The sequence below is a fragment of the Schistocerca cancellata genome, chromosome 1 (assembly GCF_023864275.1).
Source record: "Schistocerca cancellata isolate TAMUIC-IGC-003103 chromosome 1, iqSchCanc2.1, whole genome shotgun sequence".
NCBI lineage: Eukaryota > Metazoa > Arthropoda > Insecta > Orthoptera > Acrididae > Schistocerca > Schistocerca cancellata.
The window spans coordinates 153,025,544-153,049,090 of NC_064626.1; the positions used below are offsets into that span (position 1 = coordinate 153,025,544).

General features: G+C 43.6%; 1 protein-coding gene across 1 annotated transcript in view; it reads right to left on the bottom strand.

Moving 5' to 3' along the window:
* The window catches only part of LOC126167316 (lysosomal alpha-mannosidase-like), a 208,275-nt gene that overhangs the window by 143,070 nt on the left and 41,658 nt on the right, over positions 1-23,547 (bottom strand). The window contains exon 2 of the mRNA XM_049920467.1: positions 17,931-18,033. Within this exon, the coding sequence (XP_049776424.1) occupies positions 17,931-18,033 (103 nt within the window). The remainder of the gene's footprint in view (positions 1-17,930; positions 18,034-23,547) is intronic.

Below are 23,547 nucleotides of genomic sequence, written 5' to 3' on the forward strand. Positions count from 1 at the left end.
GGATACTCGGGTTGCACAACAAGTGGTAAGGACCCTGTCTAGGTCAGTGATAAGGATGATTAATTGTTAGGGCAAGTCTGGTAAAAGTCACATTATTATTGAACAGTTAGAAACATTTTCGACACTGGTCCACACAGATACAATTCTAAAGATGAATTAAATGTTTGACCTGTGCAAGTCGGTGCGGCGGATGGCGGGCAGCGAGATAGCGAGAAGCACAGCACACATACAAGCACGGCTAAGGCTCTCACTGCATCGGCACTTTCCTTCTTCTTAGCGTCGTAATCTTTCCAATTTTGTGCCTAAGAATATAGCCATGCCATGTAGTCGTCGGGATCGGCACATCCGAGGCTCAATGGAATCCACTTTTCCTGGATAGCCTCCTTGATACGGTACGTGTTCCTCTGACCGATGCCCAACTCCGACTGTCATACTGAGCCCGTTGTGCCGAACCGCGCCAGTGTGCGTTTTCCCACACTCGCCTGCCTCCACCTTTTCCCGCTCCCCTACAGGTAGGGTATTCACCACAGGTTTTCTATTCAACATATATTAATACCTTTCCTACGTATGGACCAGGCATATAAAATACAATTTTCACATCTTACAAGAGTTTCAACATTAAGTAAACTTCCCTTTGATTACCACATTACTTGAAATCTAACATAATAATAATATTCATTTCAAAAGTTGCTTATAGTTTCTTTAACATAACGATACGAAAAGAAAAAGAAATTCAAAACATTGCTTACATTAATCTCTCGAAATTCAGAAAGAAAAAAATTTATAATATGTACAGTTGTTGTTGTTACAACCAGAACAACAGCATACACAAAATCTGTAAACTCACACCTCAGATAAGACTGATCACCCCTTTCTGGGCTAAGAATTTTCTAGGTGAGAGTACTGTGTTGCCCAAAAATATAATGCTGCATATGATAATAAGAGTGAAAGTGAGCAAAGTAGACAAGCCTCCATGTTAATTGTCAGAGACAGTTTCTGCACAAGAAACTGAACTTTAAACTGAGTGGAACTGTGTACACTAGAAAATGGGATGTAAGGGAGAAATCTGAACATTTCTGACACATTCTTCGAGTTCAGGGGTGATAGCAATGGAAGCAGTCAGAAATATTTGTGCCACATATGGGGATAATGCTATTGGATGGACCACAGCAAGAAAATGGTTTTCTTGTTTTAAGGAGGATCGTTTTGACATAGTGACTCTCTTCATTCAGGAAGACCTTCGGGCTTTGATGGAGATATTTAAATGCATTCATCCACAATGATCCACATCAGCGTACTCAAGGACTGGCAAATGTGGAACTGTGATCATTCTGCCATTGTGCGACACTTGCATGCAATCAGAAAGGTTCAAAAATCAGGTGCACAGGTACCACATGCTCTGAGCCAAAGCCACAAATGTCAGCATGTGGCCACATGTGCGTCTCTGCTTGTTTGTCATCAATTGACTTGTGAACAACACAGGCCATTCCTATCTTGTATCATTACTGGTGACAAGAAATGGTGTCTTCATGCTAACATAAGGAAAATAAGGGAGTGGTTGAGACCAAACAAAGCAACAACCTGCAAACACCTACAAAAAATAATGTTATGAATCTGATGGAACAGTGACAGAGTGGTGTACTATGAATTGCTTCCCCATGGTGTATGCATCACTGCTGATATTTACTGTCAACAACTGAGACACCTTGTAGATGCAATCTAAGAACAATGACCAGGAGGACTGTGTGAAGTGATACTACTCCACCATAATGCCCTCCCGCTTTCTGCTAAACCAACAAAAAATGCTACACATGTATTGAGTTGGGAAGTCGTTCCACACCCACCTTATTCACCTGATCTTGCACCCGCAGGTTTTCACCTTTCCCACGCTCTATCGAACAACCTTCAAGGAATTTCCTTTCGAGATGAAAACTCACTCCTAATATGGCTTGATGAGTTCCTTGCCTCAAAACCACATGACTTCTACAGTTGCACAATCAGAAAGTTATCCCAAGCATCGGCAGATTGTTGTAAATAGTGAAGAAGAATATATTATTGACAAGTCTCTGTTATGTGCCTCTGTCGTGTTTATTAAACTTGCTTAAAAATACTACAAATGTTTCTGGCAGCATATTATGTGTACTGAGGTGTGCTCCTATACATTGGTTTCTCAAAAGGTTTTGAAAACACTGGTAACAAATAAAAAGGACCAGTAATTCTCTACATTACCTCTTTCACCCTTTTTATAAGGTGGTTTTACTAATGAGTATTCCAATTTGTCAGAAAACTGAACGACATCTGAAAGACTCCTTGCACAGGTGAGCAGTACAGACCTAATGTATGTTACATAGTCTTCATAATCCTACCTGACATTTTATCATTCCCTTTGGGTTGAACTGGAATGGTAAAAGGACCAAACTACCAGGTCTCAGCCTCTACATCCCATATGCTTCAAGCTGGGAAAAGCTATTGGAGAGGAAAGATACAGAAGACAAATCCTGAGGAACCTGAATGTAACTAAGAATCAATTAAACCAAAAGAGAGAAGCAAGTATAGAAGTGAGAGAGGGGTGTAAGAGGGTGAAGGTGGGTAAGTTGGTCCATTCAGAAAGCAGCTCAAAGCCACCAGGACATGTTAATGCGATGGTAGATGCACCTCCTGCATCCTGCCAGTTTACCTCACCCTCTAATACCACAAGAAAAACTTGCAACACAGACAAGCTGATAAAATCTCAGGAAAGAGAACAATGACAATGAGACATTAAACCAATGACAAAATAAAAAAAATAAGAATAATTTAAAAAGATGAAAGGGCAGGAGCCAGGTCAGACCATCAAGCAAGGGCAGTCAATGGTACTGTGTTTTGGAGCTGGCTATGGACCCCTTCAATCCCTGAAATAGTTGGCAAGGCCAATGTGGCCTATCCCACAAAGAGGAGTAGAAAGCACCTTCAAAGGTAAAACATTAAACCAGATTAGCTGCATTGGTGTAGTCCAGTAGTCCACCAGCACCAGAGGCAGTGTGTAAGCAAGCGTAAGGTTTTGCTAAGAGGTGGCCAAATTAGGGCTGTCCTGTAGGATGTGGGCCACTGTTACATAGACACCATGCTGACAGTGGGATGGATCCTCACCTCATAACATATCACTATGGTTTTTGTTTCGTTTTGCTTTAGGGCACCAAAAAATAACTGGGGTCATATGCGCCCTAGTCAAAACTATAGAACACGAACACAGAGAGGAGTTAAACGACTACACGTCAGTCTCAATGGACAGAATAGGAGACAGCTAAAAACTGGCACATCGAAAAAGGGTAAAGAAACACATTACAGAAATGGAGGTCCAAAACTAAAAATTAAGTAGCCTTCGCCATATTGCTTCCGTGGATAAAATGTAAAATGCAGTTGACAGCCCACACGTCATTCACTAAAACGGCTGATCAATCAGATGGCAAACCCAAGCAGGAACTTAAATTGTTGGGAAAGGGACATTCCGGCAGGAAGTGGTGGACAGTTAAAATCTGGGCACAGTGTGTACAAAGTGGTGGGGTAGTGCCATTTAGCAAATGACAATGACTAAAAAGGCAGTGCCCAATACACAGCCGAGTTAAAATAATCTGCTCCCGGCCAGAGGGCCGGGAGGAGGTCGTCCAAGGCACTGGGAGAGGCTTAATAAGTCTAAGCTTATCCCCATGAAGGGAGGACCATTGTCAATGCCAAAGGGGCAACACCTCCTGATAGATGGCAACACAAATCATCGGAGGGAATATAGGTACTCCCGGGCTGAGGTGTGAGGACTGCAGCTTTTGCAGCAGCATCAACAGCCTCATTTCCTGCTGGACCGACATAACCAGGGACCCACAGAAACATGACACTGGCTCCACAAAGCAAGTGACAATTTTCTTGGACCCGCTGCAATAACGGATGAGCTGTGAACAGCGCAGATAGACTCTGGTGGGCAGTGAGTGAGTCTGAGCAGAGGGCGCAATTGGAAAGACTGTATCACTGGATGTACTCCGTGGCCTGATACTAGGCGAACAGCTCAGCTGTAAATACTGATGAGTGTGCCACAAGCTGATATCGAAAGACACAGGTGCCAAAGATGAAGCCACACCTGACCCCACAGTCAGTCCGAGAGCCATCAGTGTAGACAAAGGTCATGAAACTGGAGGTGATACACCGAGGCTGGTGTAGTGTCCTCAGGAAGTGAATGAAGGGCAAGGTTAACATGGGCTACTTCACGAAGCCAAGGTGGTGAAGGGTTCACACCCATCGGGAGTGTTGCAGGTAGTGTGAAGTTAACCCACTGTATCAAGTGGCGAAAGCGGACTCCAGACGGTAACAGAAGAGGGACGTGCCCATACTGACAACCAAAGGAATCATCAAAGAAGGAGGCATAGGAGGGGTGGCATGCATACCTGCAGAGGAGAAAGGCACAGCGGGAGGACAGTGGTAGTTCAGCAGCTTCAGCATACAGACTCTCAACTGGGCTGGTGTAAAAGGCGCCCGTGGCCAAACGGATGCCATGATGGTGGATAGTGTTGAGACACTGTAAGAGGGATGGGTGTACAGACGTATAAACAAAGCACCCATAGTCAAGTTTCGAACAGACAAGGGACCAGTACAAACAGAGGAGGGTGGTTCGATCGGCACCCCAGGAAGTGATTTTAAACATGGCTGCGGCAGCAACTGTTAAAATTCTTCACAATAAAGGATGACAGCCAAAAACAGTTGCAGGATAAAATTTTTTATTAAAATTCTTGACCAAGGTTTCGGTATATATAAATATACCTTCATCAGAAGTAAAACTTCCTGAACAGAAAGACACATTCATTAGAAAAGCCATATCAACGAAAGTGAGAAACAGAAGCTTAAGTAATGGTGAAATTACTACAGTAATGTAGGCACAAAATCATTAGTACTTACTAAAATTACATCATGCAATGGAGAATAATAAAAACAATTATGCCAAAGGCGTCGTCAATATTTAAAACATCATCTCCATTTGTACAACATGTGTAATGGGCACAAGGTCAAAGCGAACAGTATTAACAGCATTACTTCACTTATGAACTTTTGAGACACGAGTGTGAAAGCACTAGGGCAGATGGTTTCGCCGAGAGAGGGCACTTGCATGTGCCAGACTCGCGCATATTACAATCCATAAGTACTTACATAAGAGCGTTGAACTTATTAAGACAGAGTTGGAATTAACACAACTTTTAATAATTTTTTGATGCTCTTATGTAAGTACTTATGGATTGTAATATGCGCGAGTCTGGCACATGCAAGTGCCCTCTCTCGGCGAAACCATCTGCCCTAGTGCTTTCACACTCGTGTCTCAAAAGTTCATAAGTGAAGTAATGCTGTTAATACTGTTCGCTTTGACCTTGTGCCCATTACACATGTTGTACAAATGGAGATGATGTTTTAAATATTGACGACGCCTTTGGCATAATTGTTTTTATTATTCTCCATTGCATGATGTAATTTTAGTAAGTACTAATGATTTTGTGCCTACATTACTGTAGTAATTTCACCATTACTTAAGCTTCTGTTTCTCACTTTCGTTGATATGGCTTTTCTAATGAATGTGTCTTTCTGTTCAGGAAGTTTTACTTCTGATGAAGGTATATTTATATATACCGAAACCTTGGTCAAGAATTTTAATAAAAAATTTTATCCTGCAACTGTTTTTGGCTGTCATCCTTTATTGTGAAGACCCCAGGAAGTACCATTGAGGACACGTAGGAGATTGAGGGACCACATACAGCAGGCTGCCAGGTAAGACACATGGGAAAACTAAGAGAGTTTCCTATTGAGCAGGAGCACCAGAAATTTCATAGTTTCAAAGAACGGAAGGGCGACAGGTCCAAGATGTAGAAATGCTGGGAGAAACCATTTGCACCACCAGAAATTCAGACAGACAGTTTTGTCAGGGGAAAAGCGAAAGCCATTGTCAATGCTCCAGGAGTAAAGATGATCAAGACAGCATTGAAGACGCTGCTCAGTAAGTCAGATCCGTGGAGAGCCGCAAGAGATGGCAAAATCATCTACATAAAGAGAGCTGGAGATGCCCAGCGGGAGACAGGCCATTATATTTATGGCGATAGCAAAGAAGATGATACTCAGAACGGAACCCTGAGGCATACCATTTTCCTGGATAAAGGTGTCTGTCAAAGCATAACCCACACGCACCTTGAAAACTTGGTCTTGTAAAAATGCCCAATGAAAACAGGGCAGGTGCCCACAGAAGCCCCACGTGTAAAGAGTACAGAGGATACCAGTTCTCCAGCAGGTGTTGCAGGCCTTCTCCAAGTCGAAAATCACAGCCACAGTCTGGGATTTCCACAGAAAACCATTCATGAGATGGGTGGACAAAGTAATGAGATGGTCGATTACAGAACGCTGTGCTTGAAATCCACACTGTGCATTCGTTAGTAAATGTCAAGACTCGAGCCACCACACCAGCCGGGCATGAATCGTACATTCCATCACCTTGCAAATACTGCTGTTAAGAGAGATGGGGGTGGTAGCTAGAAGCAAGGTTTTTGCCCTTATCGGGCTTAGGTATGGGTAAGATGGTGGCTTCATGCCAGCATCCAGGAAATGGGCCCTCTGCTCAGATGCAGTTATACTTTCTGCTTGAAAGTGCTTGCCCGCAAGAGAAAGGTGCTGCAACATCTGAATGCGGATGGTGTCTTGCCCTGGGGCGGAGGATCGGGATGAACTGAGAGCACAATCTAGCTCCCTCATAGTAAAGGTGGCACTGTAGCCCTAATGATTTGGAGAAGAGACGGGTATCGCCCGAGCCTACTGTGCTTGTTTCCGAAGGATGAGGGCAGGGTGATAGTGGGAAGAGATCAAAACTTCCGCAAAATGGCAGCCCAAAGTGTTGCAGATGGCAATAAAGTCCATGGTAACATAGTCAGCGACTGTCAGAACTAGGAAGCTGCCATTTAGGCATGCACGTGGATGGGGTAGGGGGTAGGCGTTCAGCAAACCGATAGCACACGGGAAATGGTTGCTCAAGCAGGTGTCAGAAAGAATAAACCACTCAAGACGATGGGTAAGCTCGGCAGTGCAGAAGGGCAGGTCCAAATGGGAATAGGTGTGTGAGGAGTTGAGAAGGAAAGTGGGTGCTCCGGTGTTAAGGCAGAAGAGGTGAAGTTGGTTAAGAAGGTCAACCAAGAGGGTACCTATCTGACAGGCCCTGGGAGAACCCGGGAGGGAATGATGTGCATTAAAGTCACCAAGTAGCAACAATGGGGGAGGTAGCTGCCCAATAAGTTGAAGGAAGCCTGCCCTAGTGACAGCGAATGATGGAGGGACATATATACTACACAGGGCAAAAGTCAGGTGGGGAAGGAAAAGGTGAGCTGCCGCAGCTTTAAGATTGGTACTCAGCGAGATGGGTTGACTATGAATGTTATCCCATATGAGCAGCATGATAACCCTATGAGAGAGAATGCCGACCTCATGGGAACGGTCAAAACGAATCGGAAAGAAATGTAAAAGCTCAAAGCAGTCATGAGGGCACAATTTCGTTTCCTAAAGGCAAAGTACAACGGGATGCTGCAATGCTAAAAGCAGCCATAAATCCTCTTTGTCAGACCGAAGACCACAAACGTTGCATTAGAGGAGAGTCATGATGAGGAGAAGACGTGGAGGTGTCACCTCAGCTGCTGCCAAGTGACAGCTGGGGAAGAGGTGCTATTACAGGGCACAGAAGCAGGAGGATCCTGCTCCATAGGGTCCACAGAAGCATCAGCTTGCTTGTGCAGTCGATTTGTGGAGTCCAACGCCAAAAAATAGTTGTTGGTGTTCACCAGCAACACGGACACTGGGCGGTCTAAGATTACCACGTGCTGACACCATCGAAGAGGATCTTCGAGGTGGTGAAGGAGAGGACCGTTTGTCTTTGGAGTACTTCTTCAATCCTTTCCGGTTAAATGAAGACTCAGATGTTGTTTGGCTGGAGGGACAGAGGAAGTCTTCACGGGAGTACTTCTTTCCTTTCTGGCCTACCGGTTGTGTAGCTGGTGGTTTCGCCCCTGGAGGCAAGAGTTTGATGGCTTGTTGCACAGCTTGATGGGGGGGATGGGGATGCTACCTTGACACTGGATGATTTCACGACCTCAGATCTGATTGGAGGTTGCATGTCTGCATGACCATGTCCTTTTGGAGCGAGGGGTAACAAGAATAGAACTATAGGTACCAGATGGGAGAACACAGGGTTTGCGATTAGCCAGTAACTTGCGAGCAACTGGATAAGGCACCTTTTCTTTGACCAGGATCTCTTGAACAGCCCGTTCATCAAGATACATTGAACACTCCCGAGGGGAGGCAGCATGGCCACCATTGCAGATTATACAGTGAGAAGCAGGTGGACAATCACCCTCATGTGCATCCCTACCACAGGTGCCACATTTGGCTGGGTGTCAACAAGATGTTCTAGTGTGGTTAAAATGATGACAATGGTAGCAGCACATTGGGTTCGGAATGTATGGCCAGACTGTGATAATTTCATAGCCTGCTTTGAGCTTGGATGGAAGCACCACTCTATCGAAGGTGATAAAGAGAGCAGGTGGGCAGTAGGGATTAATGGCAATGACACCCTGATCTGAGAGGGAAGATTGTATTTCAGCCTTGGTTAGACCATCGAGCAGCACAAGAAGAATTCAAAGTTCTGTGAGACTGGACATGAACAGGGTAACTGTGGAGAAGCAAGGCAGCAAGCAATTGTTGTGCTTGAGAATCAGAAGTGGCCTTCAAAAGCAAAGTGCCATTCCGTAAATGAGAGCAGGATTTCACAGGGCCAGCAATTGCATCTACACCTTTCTGAATAATGAACGGATTTACCATGGCGAAGGACTGACCATCTTCAGTATGTGAGACCACTAGGAATTGTGGTGCAGCAGGAAGATTCTTTGAATCATTAGCCTCACTGCATTCACGTTTTGTAGAAGTTGAGTGGGAAGATGATTGACAGTGTCTCCGATGGTACACTACTTCCAACTGGAGGGGCACACCTGCCTTATTTGATTGTTCGCCTCTCAGGTCACACCTCCTGAACACCTGCCAAGGGATCAATCAGCAATTTGGGAAGGTTACAGCTCAGGTAATCACCCCTCCCTGGGCCTGGCCTGTACCAAGGAGTACGTGCAGACCCTACCTGTCAACCCAGGGCTGGGAATTACGCATTACTCAGTCACCTGTTATGTATCAGACGCATGGGCTGGCCTTCAGTAGTGCACTGGGAGGAAGAAGAGGTAAGAGGATCCTCAAACGCCAAAGTGGAGGGACGAGAGGAGAAGGGAAACAAAGAAAGGAGAAGGGAAACAAACAAAGGAGAAGGGAAACAAAGAAAGGAGAAGGGAAACAAAGAAAGGAGAAGGGAAACAAAGAAAGGAAAAGAGAATCAAAGAAAGGAAAAGGGAATCAAAGAAAGGAAAAGGGAATCAAAGAAAGGAAAAGGGAATCAAAGAAAGGAAAAGGGAATCAAAGAAAGGAAAAGGGAAAGAAAGAAAGGAAAAGGGAAACAAAGAAAGGAAAAGGGAAACAAAGAAAGGAAAAGGGAAACAAAGAAAGGAAAAGGGAAACAAAGAAAAGAAAAGGGAAACAAAGAAAGGAAAAGGAGTGAAAAACAAAGGTGAGACCGTTCGCACGTCAGCAACAGAATGCAGAATATTCTCAAGAATACCCCCAGACATGTTCCCCAAGAGAGGGGAAAAAGAATAGCAAGAGGAAAGACATACAGCCCAGAAGGAAAAAATGCTGCAAAGGCTAGGGTCCCATGTGGTAGCCAAGCACGAACCTGCCAAAGAGTGGCAAGCCCCCTGGGGCGGGGGTCAGCCAAGTGTGGCCACTGCGAAGCTGACAGAATGGTAGATTCCCTGTGAGAGCCACGAAGGAAAGACTGCCACATGGTCATGGTCCCCTTTACTGCTCACAGTTTGTTTGGAGAGAGCAGGGCACAACAATCCATGTTCCAACCCTCAAACAACTGACAGTGCAGAGTCAATCCAGGGTTGTGTTTTGGTAAGCCCATATCCAAAGTCAGCATCCTGGCAGCCAATTTGACCAACATGTCAGCATGTTCATTCCTTGGGATCCCATAGCGACCTGGGGTCCAGATAAAGACAATCAACCATCCAGCTCGATGGAGGTCAGAAAGGAGATCCTGGATAGTCATGAGCAACAGGTGTCAAGGGTAGCACTGACCAATTGCCTGAAGATTACTCAGGGAGTCACTGACGATTGAGAACATCTCTTGATGTAAGAACAAACATGACTGAGGGCTTGAGTGATGGCCATCATTTCTGCGGTGAATACACTGCATTCCTTCAGCAGGGAAGATTAATCACTGCATCTTGCACGTGTGTAGTCAAAACCAGTTCATCTGTCAACCGTAGAGCCATCAATGTATACCACTTCTGAACTAGGAAATGCATCAAGGATGGCCAGGAACAGGTGGCAAAAAACAATGGGGTCAACAGAGAGTTTCAGTCCAAAAGGTGGGTCATGACAGATTTGAGGAAGGGGTACACATTTTGGGGGTATATGTGATTGCTCCTTGACTAGAGCCAACACTGGAGAAAGTTAGAATTCAGATCAGAGAGACTGTATGTGAACTGCAGTCCTGAGCCTGTGTTGTGAGAGATGGATCTCCCTATCAAGAAAGAGGACATTGTGTTTTGGATGCTCAAGGCAACAGAAAGTGTGTATCACATAGTTCAGCTGTGGTTGGCACCTAATCTGTTGTCAAGGGACCCCAGCCTCTGGAAGAAGACTGTTCACAGCACTGGTTCATAAGGCAACCATCACACACTGGACATCACAATGGTGTGTCAGGTACAGCATTTGCAATTCTGAAGATGATGCCAGGCCATATACCACACCCATAATCAAGATGGAACAGGATAAGAGCTTTGTAAAGTTGCAAATGTGTTGAGTGGTCTATGCCACAGGTGGTGTTACTGAGGCAGCACAATATAAAGGTGTGGCCAACAAGTTTGCTTAAACTGACAAAAATGGGGAAGGTTTGTCAACCAAACATTGAAGACCAGTCCCAAAAAGTGATAACACTCCACCACACTAGGCAACTGGTTGCTGAGGTAGAGTTCTGGAAGTGGATGGACAGTGTAAATGTGCTGAAAGTGCATGATGCACATCTTGGCAGCTGAAAATCGGAAGCCATGGTGAGAGCCCAGGATTGCACCTTTGTATGACACCCTGCAGCATGTGTTCAGCAACACACACAGTGGAAAAACAGTATTTAATGCAAAAATCGGCAGCGTACAGAGAAGATAACACTGTATATCCCACACCTGCAGATGTATCATTGGTAGCCACTAGAAAAAGAACACTCAATAAAGAGCCTTGCAGGGCTCTATTCTCTTGTATATGGCAGATACCGTAGGAATCACTAATTTGAACCTAAAGAGGATACTGTGACAAGACGTTACAGACAAAAACATGGTGTCGGGCCTGGAGACTCCACTGATGTGATGACACCATGTTATGAGTATGTGAAGACACCATGTAGTGTCATAGAAGACAGTGATAAGATGTTGACACCAGGCAGACTAGACAGACCAAACTGTCTGCAGTAGAATAGACTTGGAAAAAACTGCTTTGGAACAGAGCCAAAAGACCCAAGGTCTCAAGGTATCAACATAGCTACTGGCTCAACCATACATTTGAGCAACTAGCAGTGAACATTAGCAAGACAATGGGTGATAGATGTTTACCAGTGTGGTGTTTGCCCATTTTTGGTATCAGGGCAAACACGTGATGGCAACCCACTCTCACTTCAGATACAGTCAAAAGTGTCTAGGATGTGGCACTGATGATGGACAGATAGGTGTTTGAGCATTTGGCTGCGGATGTGGTCTGGCTCTAGTGGCGCATCAGGGCAGAGGGCTAGAGCACTGTAGAATTCCCATTCAGTGAAGATGGTTCTAGGTGATGTGTAGTTAAAGGTAAGTCAGTTTACTCCATCCACTGTTTGAGAACATGAAATGCAGGCTGATAATTCTCAGACAAAGAGGCTCAAGCAAAACACTGAAAAATTTTTTGGTAACATCATCTGTGTCAGTGGAGAAAACAACATTCTGTTACACACCAAGTAAACCAGTGGGGGACTGGTATCCACAGCCTTTGCCCTAACATGCAAAGGAGGAGTGCAAGGTCCAGTGGTACCAAACTGTTCCCTACATTCTTGTTTCTGTCATTTTGTCAGGTACCAGGTGCAGGCATGGAGCTGTTTAAAGGCAACGAGGTTCTCTGTTGATAGATGTCACTTATGGCATTGGAGAACCCATCTCCAGTCTAACAGTCGTGACTGAAGTCCACCAAGGACCGTCTTCCGACAGGAGGGTCCTGAGGAATAGGTAAGTCCACTGCCAATAGAATAACTGTGGTTGCACTCTGGACAGCCACATTGATACCTCCGTGTGGTATTATGCTAAGGATAATGACAGAGGCAAAGGCACCTCAGTCAGCAATGTTGAGAGCCCATCTTGATGAACACCCAAGTAAGTGATGCAGAGGGAGGGAGAGGACGACCAGAAAATAATCACTGTCACACAGGTCATCATGGACTCTCCCATGTATGGAGGGGAGAGAACCAGGCAAGGATCAATGGCCAAATAAGAGCCATATGCCTGTGCCCCCGCCCCCTCCCACAAGAGGACGGCTACTGTGTTGGGTTTTGGTGTATTACTCTTGCTAGAGAGGAAGGTTGCAAAAATAGGAAGGCACAACAGATGGAATGTAGACCACAGTCTGCAACCTTTAATGCATGATCCACACCAATTTAAAACTTAGAAGAGGAATTGTAGGCCAAACCCAACAAAGGTGACTATATAGTAAAGGATGAAAAGCTGTGGAAAGTGCTGGAAGAGAGAAAAATGAGTGTCCAAAATAATAAATCAAATTAAAGCATGACTGGCATCAAGAACCCAATGGAAAGGCAGAGGGGGAAAAGAAGAATAGTAGAAGGATAGACTTGCAGCATGGAAAGGTAAGTAGCACTGCAAGGGCCAGTGTGCCATTGTATCCAAGCATACACTCAGAAAAAAGATCTGTGACTCCCGGGGGTAAACCCTTGGGAGTTTTTAATGTTTTATGGTGCAATGACTAATTGAGTTTTGTCTTCCTTTGTTTCCTGCAGCTCTATGTGATTTAGTTGCGTCAGAATACCAAATTTCAAAAGTTCTACATATTTACTTGTACAAATAAAAGTTTCATTTTACTCACCAATTATTGACTTGAGGCAATTGTTAAATGTTTCGCACAACTCTGGCGGATCACTAATAATTTCATTCTCACACAAAGAAGGTGTAACACGATGAGCACCTATATTCATAAATGACAATATAGTTTTAATACTGGCCCATGAGCTTCCTATTTCTCTTGATGTAATATATTGTTTTAGCCTAACTGATGACATTACTCCACACTTTTCAGTATTATTTGTAGTAAAATTCTGTTACCGAGCTCTGAATGTTCTTCATATTATTATAAAGCTTTTATTTCTTCCTATTATTTTAATACCATTAGGTATCCAAAGAGGTTGCTTATTAGTACTGCATATGTGCCTGCATTTTTTTAAAAGAGGAACTACTATTAAAGCAAGTGATAAGGATCTGAATAAATGTATTATATTTGTCATTCATGTCTTCTGCAGTGCAGAATTCTTGCCAACTTAGCCCCGTGAGAATGACTAAGTGTCCGCATTACAAGTGGACTCTTATCTCTAAATCTTTTGTTTACTACTTTGGGATATGACTCTGCCTTGATTCTTTCCTGTATTACTATCTGTACAACATGATCTGACTGTTGCTAATTTTTCTCACATTGTGCCCATCAAATATGATCACGTTGCCATTCCCGTGAACTCCAGCTGGGAAGTATACTACCTGTACCAGGTTGTAAGATTCAAATAAATCCATTAACATTCATTTTTCTGGAGAGAAAGTTTATGTTGCAATCCCCACAGAAAATCAGTCTCATGTTGTTCTAAAGAACCCAGCCAAGCACAGTCTGGAGAGGCCAACCCTGTAGCCTAAACTAGGGATCTGAGAGGCCTCTAAGGAAAAGTTTTTCCCAAGAAAAATAAACACTACAGGACTCACTTTACATATTTTGTCCATGCAATGTTTTATATATAAGTTCTTTTGAATGAGTCAGCACATTTGACATAAATGGTTCCTCTTCTCTTCTGCAACAAACTCTCTGTATACAAATTGTAAGATGTATCCCTCCAAAGAAAGCCTTTGTATTTCTTCACCCAGTAAATAATGCTCTGAGATACTAGAAATGTCAGTGTCAAGATTTACTAGCAATTCACTGATTTTTCCTTTAATTCCATTAATATTTTGCTGAAATAATATTGTTGTACTTTCTGATCTGCATTCCCCATTTACTGAAATCTATACCAGCGTGAAAGGAACTTTTCTCAAGAGAGACACCTTCTACTCAATTTCATCTTAAAAAAAGGTCTAGCTCTTCTACACATTATCACCAGAATTTGGCCTCAAGAGAGCCCAGGTCCACCGACACTACAATCACTTATAGGCTTCACCAACCATTCCTCCTCAGTCCTATTGAGGTGTAGGCCTGTCTAGTTGGAGCTAAGGATACATTCAACTGGTACCATCAAAGTGTGTGCCTTGTCAGTAGTCATCAGCACCCCTTAAGTCCAACACAAGCTGCACAGCACTGTTAATGTAAGGTTGACCATAATGTTGAAGCACCTGTACAAAATTAACATTCGTGGTCTGAGTGAGTAGCAATCCTATCCAGGTCACTTTTCTACCATAAGCCTAGTCCCTATCGAGACTATTCCCAACCATGATCCTCTTTAGTAAAATCATTACTAAGTCCTCACTCACCTTACTGCGCCCAACAATTGCTTTAAAAATGATCGTGACCTGGTACTCCTTACCTAAAGTCTCAGCAGTGACTGCTACCTCACTGCAGAATCCTCCTTAATTTTCCTCTCGGACTTCTGCTTCCTAAGACTCAGTGTCTACATAATTACTTGCTGCTATAGGTGCTGGGGCTTGTCTCCATATGACTGACAGCTAGGTAACCCTGTTATCAACATTCAAAATGAAACTATCGGAGCACATTCTCTTCCTAATGGCATCATCCTCCATGTGTACCTAGCAGAAGTAGCAAAACTCCTGCACAGTTTGAGTTTCCGTTTTGTATTAAGTTAAAGACCCTGTCCTGTGAATTCTCTTGCAGTAGCAAATTGTAGTACATGCCAAGTGCAACAAAGTTGGCACACACATCTAACTATTACAGTGCAATTCATATTCTGAAACTTCCTGGCAGATTAAAACTGTGTGCCCGACCGAGACTCGAACTCGGGACCTTTGCCTTTCGCGGGCAAGCGCTCTACCATCTGAGCTACCGAATCACGACTCACGCCTGGTACTCACAGCTTTACTTCTGCCAGTACCTCGTCTCCTACCTTCCAAACTTTACAGAAGCTCTCCTGCGAACCTGCAGTAGAGCGCTTGCCCGCAAAAGGCAAAGGTCCCGAGTTCGAGCCTCGGTCGGGCACACAGTTTTAATCTGCCAGGAAGTTTCATATCAGCGCACACTCTGCTGCAGAGTGAAAATCTCATTCTGGAATTCATATTCTGTATGAAGCTATATTTGTAAACACATTATGCTATGGAAGAAAAATGGAAATAAAAGAGCACTCATTCAAGAATTAAAAGAAGAAACAAGAATGTCAACATCATTAATACTTAATATTTTAAGACCGGCTGTAAAAATCAGAAACACATAAAATGAAATGACTAAACAGAAAATACTGAAAGAAAATGCTCTGCAGATCAGAAAAAACAAGCATTTTGGCTGAAAAAAATTGTGAACAACAGTTGGGAGAAAAAGTTATGAAGTCAAAATGATGTCAACCAAGAACACAATTATTAATATACTTTATGAAAATCATAATCAGTTTAATAAGCCACAGCTGCAAAATACTAACACGAATTCTTTACAGGCGAATGGAAAAACTAGTAGAAGCCGAACTCGGGGAAGATCAGTTTGGATTCCGTAGAAATACTGGAACACGTGAGGCAATACTGACCTTACGACTTATCTTAGAAGAAAGATTAAGGAAAGGCAAACCTACGTTTCTAGCATTTGTAGACATAGAGAAGGCTTTTGACAATGTTGACTGGAATACTCTCTTTCAAATTCTAAAGGTGGCAGGGGTAAAATACAGGGAGCGAAAGGCTATTTACAATTTGTACAGAAACCAGATGGCAGTTGTAAGAGTCGAGGGACATGAAAGGGAAGCAGTGGTTGGAAAGGGAGTAAGACAGGGTTGTAGCCTCTCTCCGATGTTATTCAATCTGTATATTGAGCAAGCAGTAAAGGAAACAAAAGAAAAATTCGGGGTAGGTATTAAAATCCATGGAGAAGAAATAAAAACTTTGAGGTTCGCCGATGACATTGTAATTCTGTCAGAGACAGCAAAGGACTTGGAAGAGCAGTTGAACGGAATGGATGGTGTCTTGAAGGGAGGATATAAGATGAACATCAACAAAAACAAAACGAGAATAATGGAATGTAGTCGAATTAAGTCGGGTGATGTTGAGGGTATTAGATTAGGAAATGAGACACTTAAAGTAGTAAAGGAGTTTTGCTATTTGGGGAGCAAAATAACTGATGATGGTCGAAGTAGAGAGGATATAAAATGTAGACTGGCAATGGCAAGGAAAGCGTTTCTGAAGAAGAGAAATTTGTTAACATCGAGTATAGATTTAAGTGTCAGGAAGTCATTTCTGAAAGTATTTGTATGGAGTGTAGCCTTGTATGGAAGTGAAACATGGACGGTAAATAGTTTGGACAAGAAGAGAATAGAAGCTTTCGAAATGTGGTGCTACAGAAGGATGCTGAAGATTAGATGGGTAGATCACATAACTAACGAGGAAGTATTGAATAGGATTGGGGAGAAGAGAAGTTTGTGGCACAACTTGACCAGAAGAAGGGATCGGTTGGTAGGACATGTTCTGAGGCATCAAGGGATCACCAATTTAGTATTGGAGGGCAGCGTGGAGGGTAAAAATCGTAGGGGGAGACCAAGAGATGAATACACTAAGCAGATTCAGAAGGATGTAGGTTGCAGTAGGTACTGGGAGATGAAGAAGCTTGCACAGGATAGAGTAGCATGGAGAGCTGCATCAAACCAGTCTCAGGACTGAAGACCACAACAACAACATGAAAAAATATACTAGTATATGCAGAGTACTCAGTTTTTCGTATAATGAAGAATACACACTTTTTCATCAGTATCATTACTACTGAAATTACAAAAGTATACAAAATGTAAACAGGAAAATTTCAGGACTACTGGTACAGATTAACTGAAAAATGACACAAAGGAAGTTCTTAAGACATTTCATTTGTGAATCCTAATCTCATGAACAATCATCGCATATCAATGTAACTGTTGGACATTGTAGCAGACTGTGGTGCATATTGTCTACCTGTGATCCAAGATAAGATACTCTGGAAAATTGAGTGATTTCCCAGAAACTACAGGTGAAGCCGTTAATTGGATATTGAGTACTGATAAATATCTTTAAATTACAATACTGTGTCAAAACCATATTTTTCATAAAACCTGTGACCTGAACTTCTCTTGTAAAATTCGTGGCATGGTACTTTACTATCTTACCTTACCTAACTAATTCATTTTTATTGACAAACTGACTCTTATTACAAGGTGAAAAATATGAGTATATAAAAAACAATCATAGTTTATGTAAAATGAGAATTCCTCTATTTTTCCTTACTTTTCCCTTACAAATGAGATGGGGGATAGAAAGTGGGGTAGGGGGTGGAGCAAAGGGCGAAAATTGAGTCATAGTCAGATGTTCAATGCATTTTAAAATTTTACTCACTTCCATAGTAATACTGGTCCACTGTTTTCAGCCAACCAACATCATCATGTGTGTGTGGCACCAAGTGCACATTCAGATATCCAGGTTTTGGCTTTGGACATGCCTGTAACAAAACAGTAATACATCACTTAGCAGTTCCACATTTACTTTCCCATAAAACAAGTTTTTACAATTTAAATTACTTATTTTTCACAATACCACAATATAATTCAATACATAATTACATTCTTTTAGTACATGACACCTCTCCAAGTCATCTTCTTGTCTCGAAAAAGAACTTTAAGGGCAATGTAACTTGCTCGACATACAGATTCTTGCAAGCTCTTTTTCAAAAGTCTTCTATCCTTCTATTCAGCAGTATTTGCAGGATGTTTATAGTTACACTTTCACTACATGAGACAGTGTTGGAGAAAAGCTATTTATCATGTGGGTACCCAACTTTATAGCGATGTTGTTGAGGCTGTGCTGTAGATTTGTATTGTTAGTGGTGTCAGTATCATGACATGCTGTTAGGTGCCAGTACAGGTATGGCAACATAGGGTTGAAACAAGCTTTCATTTGCATTACAGTTGTAGACAGTCAACATAAGTCCAAACAAAGTGAACAGGACTTTACTTGTAAACCAGTTTTATCAAAATATATAGCATAGTGCTGCTGATCTTCATTAGTACTGACAAATTAAACAAATGAAGAGTGTTCAAATTAACTGGAGATTTGGGAGTTGCTTCTGGAGCAGGCTAACAGCTATTTTTGCCACAAACTGTTGAAGTTACTGGCCCCGTGGATGAGAATGCTGGACACAATGTGACATCTTCAAGCAATACATGAGCAGGGTCAGGACAGCTGAATATTCCATGGCCCACCATTCTTAAAGTGCAGTGAACAGTTGTGAAATGGAACATCTAGTGTGATTCCAGGCTATCTTGGATGTAGATGGTGGTCACACTGACCAACAATTGTAGCCTGCAACATGAACTTGGCATGCAATTAACAAATGTTACCTTCTAATTTGTAAACTAAAATGTATTTCATTCCATGGTTTATTCATTTCTAACTTAGAGTGTGTGGTTTCACATGTTTGGTTCGTACAGTTCTCTCTCTCTCTCTCTCTCTCTCTTTCTCTTTTCAGATTTACATGCTGCTCACAAACTGCAGCATCTTGTAAGCTTTTCACTCTAATTAAGGCCACAGAAGCGGTTGTGGCAACAATGATAACCAAAGTACAAAAGACAACTAAAACAAGTATAAAGATACACTATGTGATCAAAAGTATCCGTAAACCCCCAAAAATATACGTTTTTCATATTAGGTGCATTGAATTGCCATCTACTGCCAGGTACTCCATATCAGCGACCTCAGTAGTCATTAGACATTGTGAGAGAGCAGAATGGGACACTCCACGGGACTCATTGACTACGAACGTGGTCAGGTGATTGGGTGTCACTTGAGCAGGCCGAAGTGGCTGAGCAGTTCTAGGCCCTACAGTCAGGAACCGCACAACCGCTACAGTCGCCGGTTCGAATCCTGCCTTGAGCAAGGATGTGTGTGATGTCTTTAGGTTAGTTAGGTTTAAGTAGTTCTAAGTTCTAGGGGACTAATGCCCTCAGAAGTTAAGTCCCATAGTGCTCAGAGCCATTTGAACCATTTTATGGGTGTCACTTGTTTATACGTCTTTACGCGAGATTTCCACACTCCTAAACATTTCTAGGTCCATTGTTTCAGATGTGGTGAAGTGGAAACGTGAAAGGGCACGTACAGCAAAAAAGCGTACAGGCCGACCTCGTCTGTTGACTGACAGAGACCGTCGACAGTTGAAGAGGCACCTAATGTGTAATAGGCAGACACCTATTCAGACCATCACACAGGAATTCCAAACTGTATCAGGATCCACTGCAAGTACTATGACAGTTAGCCAGGAGATGAGAAAACTTTGATTTCATGTTCAAGCGGCTGCTCATAAGCCACACATCACATCGACAAATGCCAAATGATGCCTTGCTTGGTGTAAGTAGCGTAAACAATGGACGATTGAACAGTGGAAAACGGTTGTTTGGAGTGCTGAATCATGGTACACAACGTGGCGATCCGATGGCATGGTGTGGGTATGGCGAATGCCCGGTGAACGTCATCTGCCAGCGTGAGTAGGTGGTGGTGGTGGTGGTATGGTGTGGGCGTGTTTTTCATGAAGGCTTGCACGCCTTGTTGTTTTGCGTGGCACTTTCACAGCACAGGCCTACATTGATGTTTTAAGCACCTTCTTGCTTCACACTGTTGAAGTGCAATTAGGGGATGCCGACTGCCTCTTTCAACACGATTGAGCACCTGTTCATGATGCACGGCATGTGGCGGAGTGGTTACACGACAATAACATCCCTGTAATGGACTGGCCTGCACAAAGTCCTGACCTGCTCCTATAGAACACCTTTGGAATGTTTTGAACGCCGAATTCGTGCCAGACCTCACCGACCGACATCGATATCTCGCCTCAGTGCAGCACTCCATGAAGAATGGACTGCCATTCCCCAAAAAACCTTCCAGCACCTGATTAAACGTACTCCTGCGAGAGTGGAAGCTGTCATCAGGACTAAGGGTGAGCCAACACCACATTGAATTGCAGCATTACTGATGAAGGGCGCCACGAACTTTTAAGTCATTTTCAGTCAAGTGTCCGGATACTTTTGATCACATAGTGTATGTAATCAGTAGAAAGTTCCTAATGGGAGGTAACCTCCATGGTATACTGTCGCTGCAAAGAAACTGCTAAATAAACACAGAGACTGTTGCATAATAGTTGGAAAACAAAGAGTAGGGCTACAGATAGAGAGATGCTGAATGAACGCTTTTGGCTGTCAAGAGGGCAATGCATGATTACTTCAGTGACTGCCATAGCAGAATATTGTCAAGTGATCTTCCACAGAACCCAAAGAAATTCTGGTCGTATGTTAAAGTTGTTAGTGGAAGCAAAGTTAGTGTCCAGTCACTATTGAGACAGGAACTGAAATTGAGGGTAGTAAAGCATTTGCCGAAATGCTTAATTCCATTTTCAAATGATCCTTTACAAAGGAAAACACAAGAGACTTGCGCCATACCACTGCAAGGAAGAATGGAATAAGTATTAGTAACGGTGTTAAGTACGCTTCATGGCCCGATGGAAGTCGCTGTCGCATTCTATACTGAATTTGCGGCTGAGTTAATCCCCCTTCAAACTGTAATCTATCATAGATCCCTCGAACACAAAACTGTACCCAGTTCGAGGAAAATGGCACAGGTCACACCAGTCTACAAAAAAGTAGTAGAAGTGATCCACAAAATTGCTGTCCAATATCCCTGACATATTTTTGTTGTAGAATCTTAGAACATATTCTAAGCTCAAACATAATTATGGCAACCAGCACGGATTTAGAAAATATCTATCATGTGGAACCCTACTTGCACTTTTCGCGCATGACATACTGAAAGCTACGGCTCAAGGCAACCGAATAGATGCAATGTTTCTTGATGTCCGAAAAGCATTTGACTCAGTACCACATCTACGCTTATTGTATAAAGTATGATCATAGGGGGGGGGGGGGGGGTATCAAGTGATTTTTGTGACTGGACTGAGGAGTTTTTGGTAGGGAGGACGCAGGATGTTATCTTGGATGTGGTGAGAGTGTCAGATATACAAGTAACTTTAGGTGTGCCTCAGGGAAGTGTATTGGGACCCTTGCTGTTCATGTTGTGTATTAATGACCTTGCAGACAATATTAATAGTAAAATCAAGCTTTTTGCATATGATGCAGTTATTTACAATCAAGTACTATCTGAAAGAAGCTGCATAAATATTCAGTCAGATCTTGATAAGATTTCAAAGTGGTGCAGAGCTTGAAAACTTTCTTTAAAAGTTAAGAACTAAGATTTTGCATTTCACAAAACGAAAAAACGTAGTATCCTATGACTAACATCAATAGAGTCACAACTGGAATCGGCCAACTCATACAAATAGCTGGGTGTAACACTTTGCAGGGATATGAAATGGAATGATCACATAGGTTCAGTCGTGGGTAAAGCAGGTGGTAGGTTTCTGTTTATTGGTAGAATACTGGAGAAGTGCAATCACTCTACAAAGGAGATTGCTTACGAATTCTAGAATATTGCTCATGTGTGTGGGGCCCGTACCATATAGGCCTACACCTGACCAGGACACTGAACGTAAACTGAGAAGGGCAGCACAAATGGTGTCAGGTTTGTTTAATGCATGGGCGAGTGTCACGGAGATACTGAAAGAACTGATCTGGGAGACTCTTGACGACAGACAAACTATCCCGAGAAAGTCTGTTAAAATTTCAGGGTCCGCCTTTAGATGAATACTCTAGAAATATACTACAGTCTCCTACGTATCACTCACTTAGGGATAGTGAAGATAAGATTAGAATCATTACTGCACGCACAGAGACATTCAAACAATCGTTCTTCCCGCGCTCCATACGTGAATCGAACAGGAAGAAACCTTTATAACTGATACAATGGGACATACCTTCTGCCATGCACCTCACGGTGGTTTTCAGGGTATAGACGTAGATGTAAAACGACACCATCATCAGCAAACAATCTAAGAGCTGCTCAAATTGTCTCCTAAATCGTTTATGTAGAATAAGAGAAAGGGAGGACCTATATACACTCCTGGAAATGGAAAAAAGAACACATTGACACCGGTGTGTCAGACCCACCATACTTGCTCCGGACACTGCGAGAGGGCTGTACAAGCAATGATCACACGCACGGCACAGCGGACACACCAGGAACCGCGGTGTTGGCCGTCGAATGGCGCTAGCTGCGCAGCATTTGTGCACCGCCGCCGTCAGTGTCAGCCAGTTTGCCGTGGCATACGGAGCTCCATCGCAGTCTTTAACACTGGTAGCATGCCGCGACAGCGTGGACGTGAACCGTATGTGCAGTTGACGGACTTTGAGCGAGGGCGTATAGTGGGCATGCGGGAGGCCGGGTGGACGTACCGCCGAATTGCTCAACACGTGGGGCGTGAGGTCTCCACAGTACATCGATGTTGTCGCCAGTGGTCGGCGGAAGGTGCACGTGCCCGTCGACCTGGGACCGGACCGCAGCGACGCACGGATGCACGCCAAGACCGTAGGATCCTACGCAGTGCCGTAGGGGACCGCACCGCCACTTCCCAGCAAATTAGGGACACTGTTGCTCCTGGGGTATCGGCGAGGACCATTCGCAACCGTCTCCATGAAGCTGGGCTACGGTCCCGCACACCGTTAGGCCGTCTTCCGCTCACGCCCCAACATCGTGCAGCCCGCCTCCAGTGGTGTCGCGACAGGCGTGAATGGAGGGACGAATGGAGACGTGTCGTCTTCAGCGATGAGAGTCGCTTCTGCCTTGGTGCCAATGATGGTCGTATGCGTGTTTGGCGCCGTGCAGGTGAGCGCCACAATCAGGACTGCATACGACCGAGGCACACAGGGCCAACACCCGGCATCATGGTGTGGGGAGCGATCTCCTACACTGGCCGTACACCACTGGTGATCGTCGAGGGGACACTGAATAGTGCACGGTACATCCAAACCGTCATCGAACCCATCATTCTACCATTCCTAGACCGGCAAGGGAACTT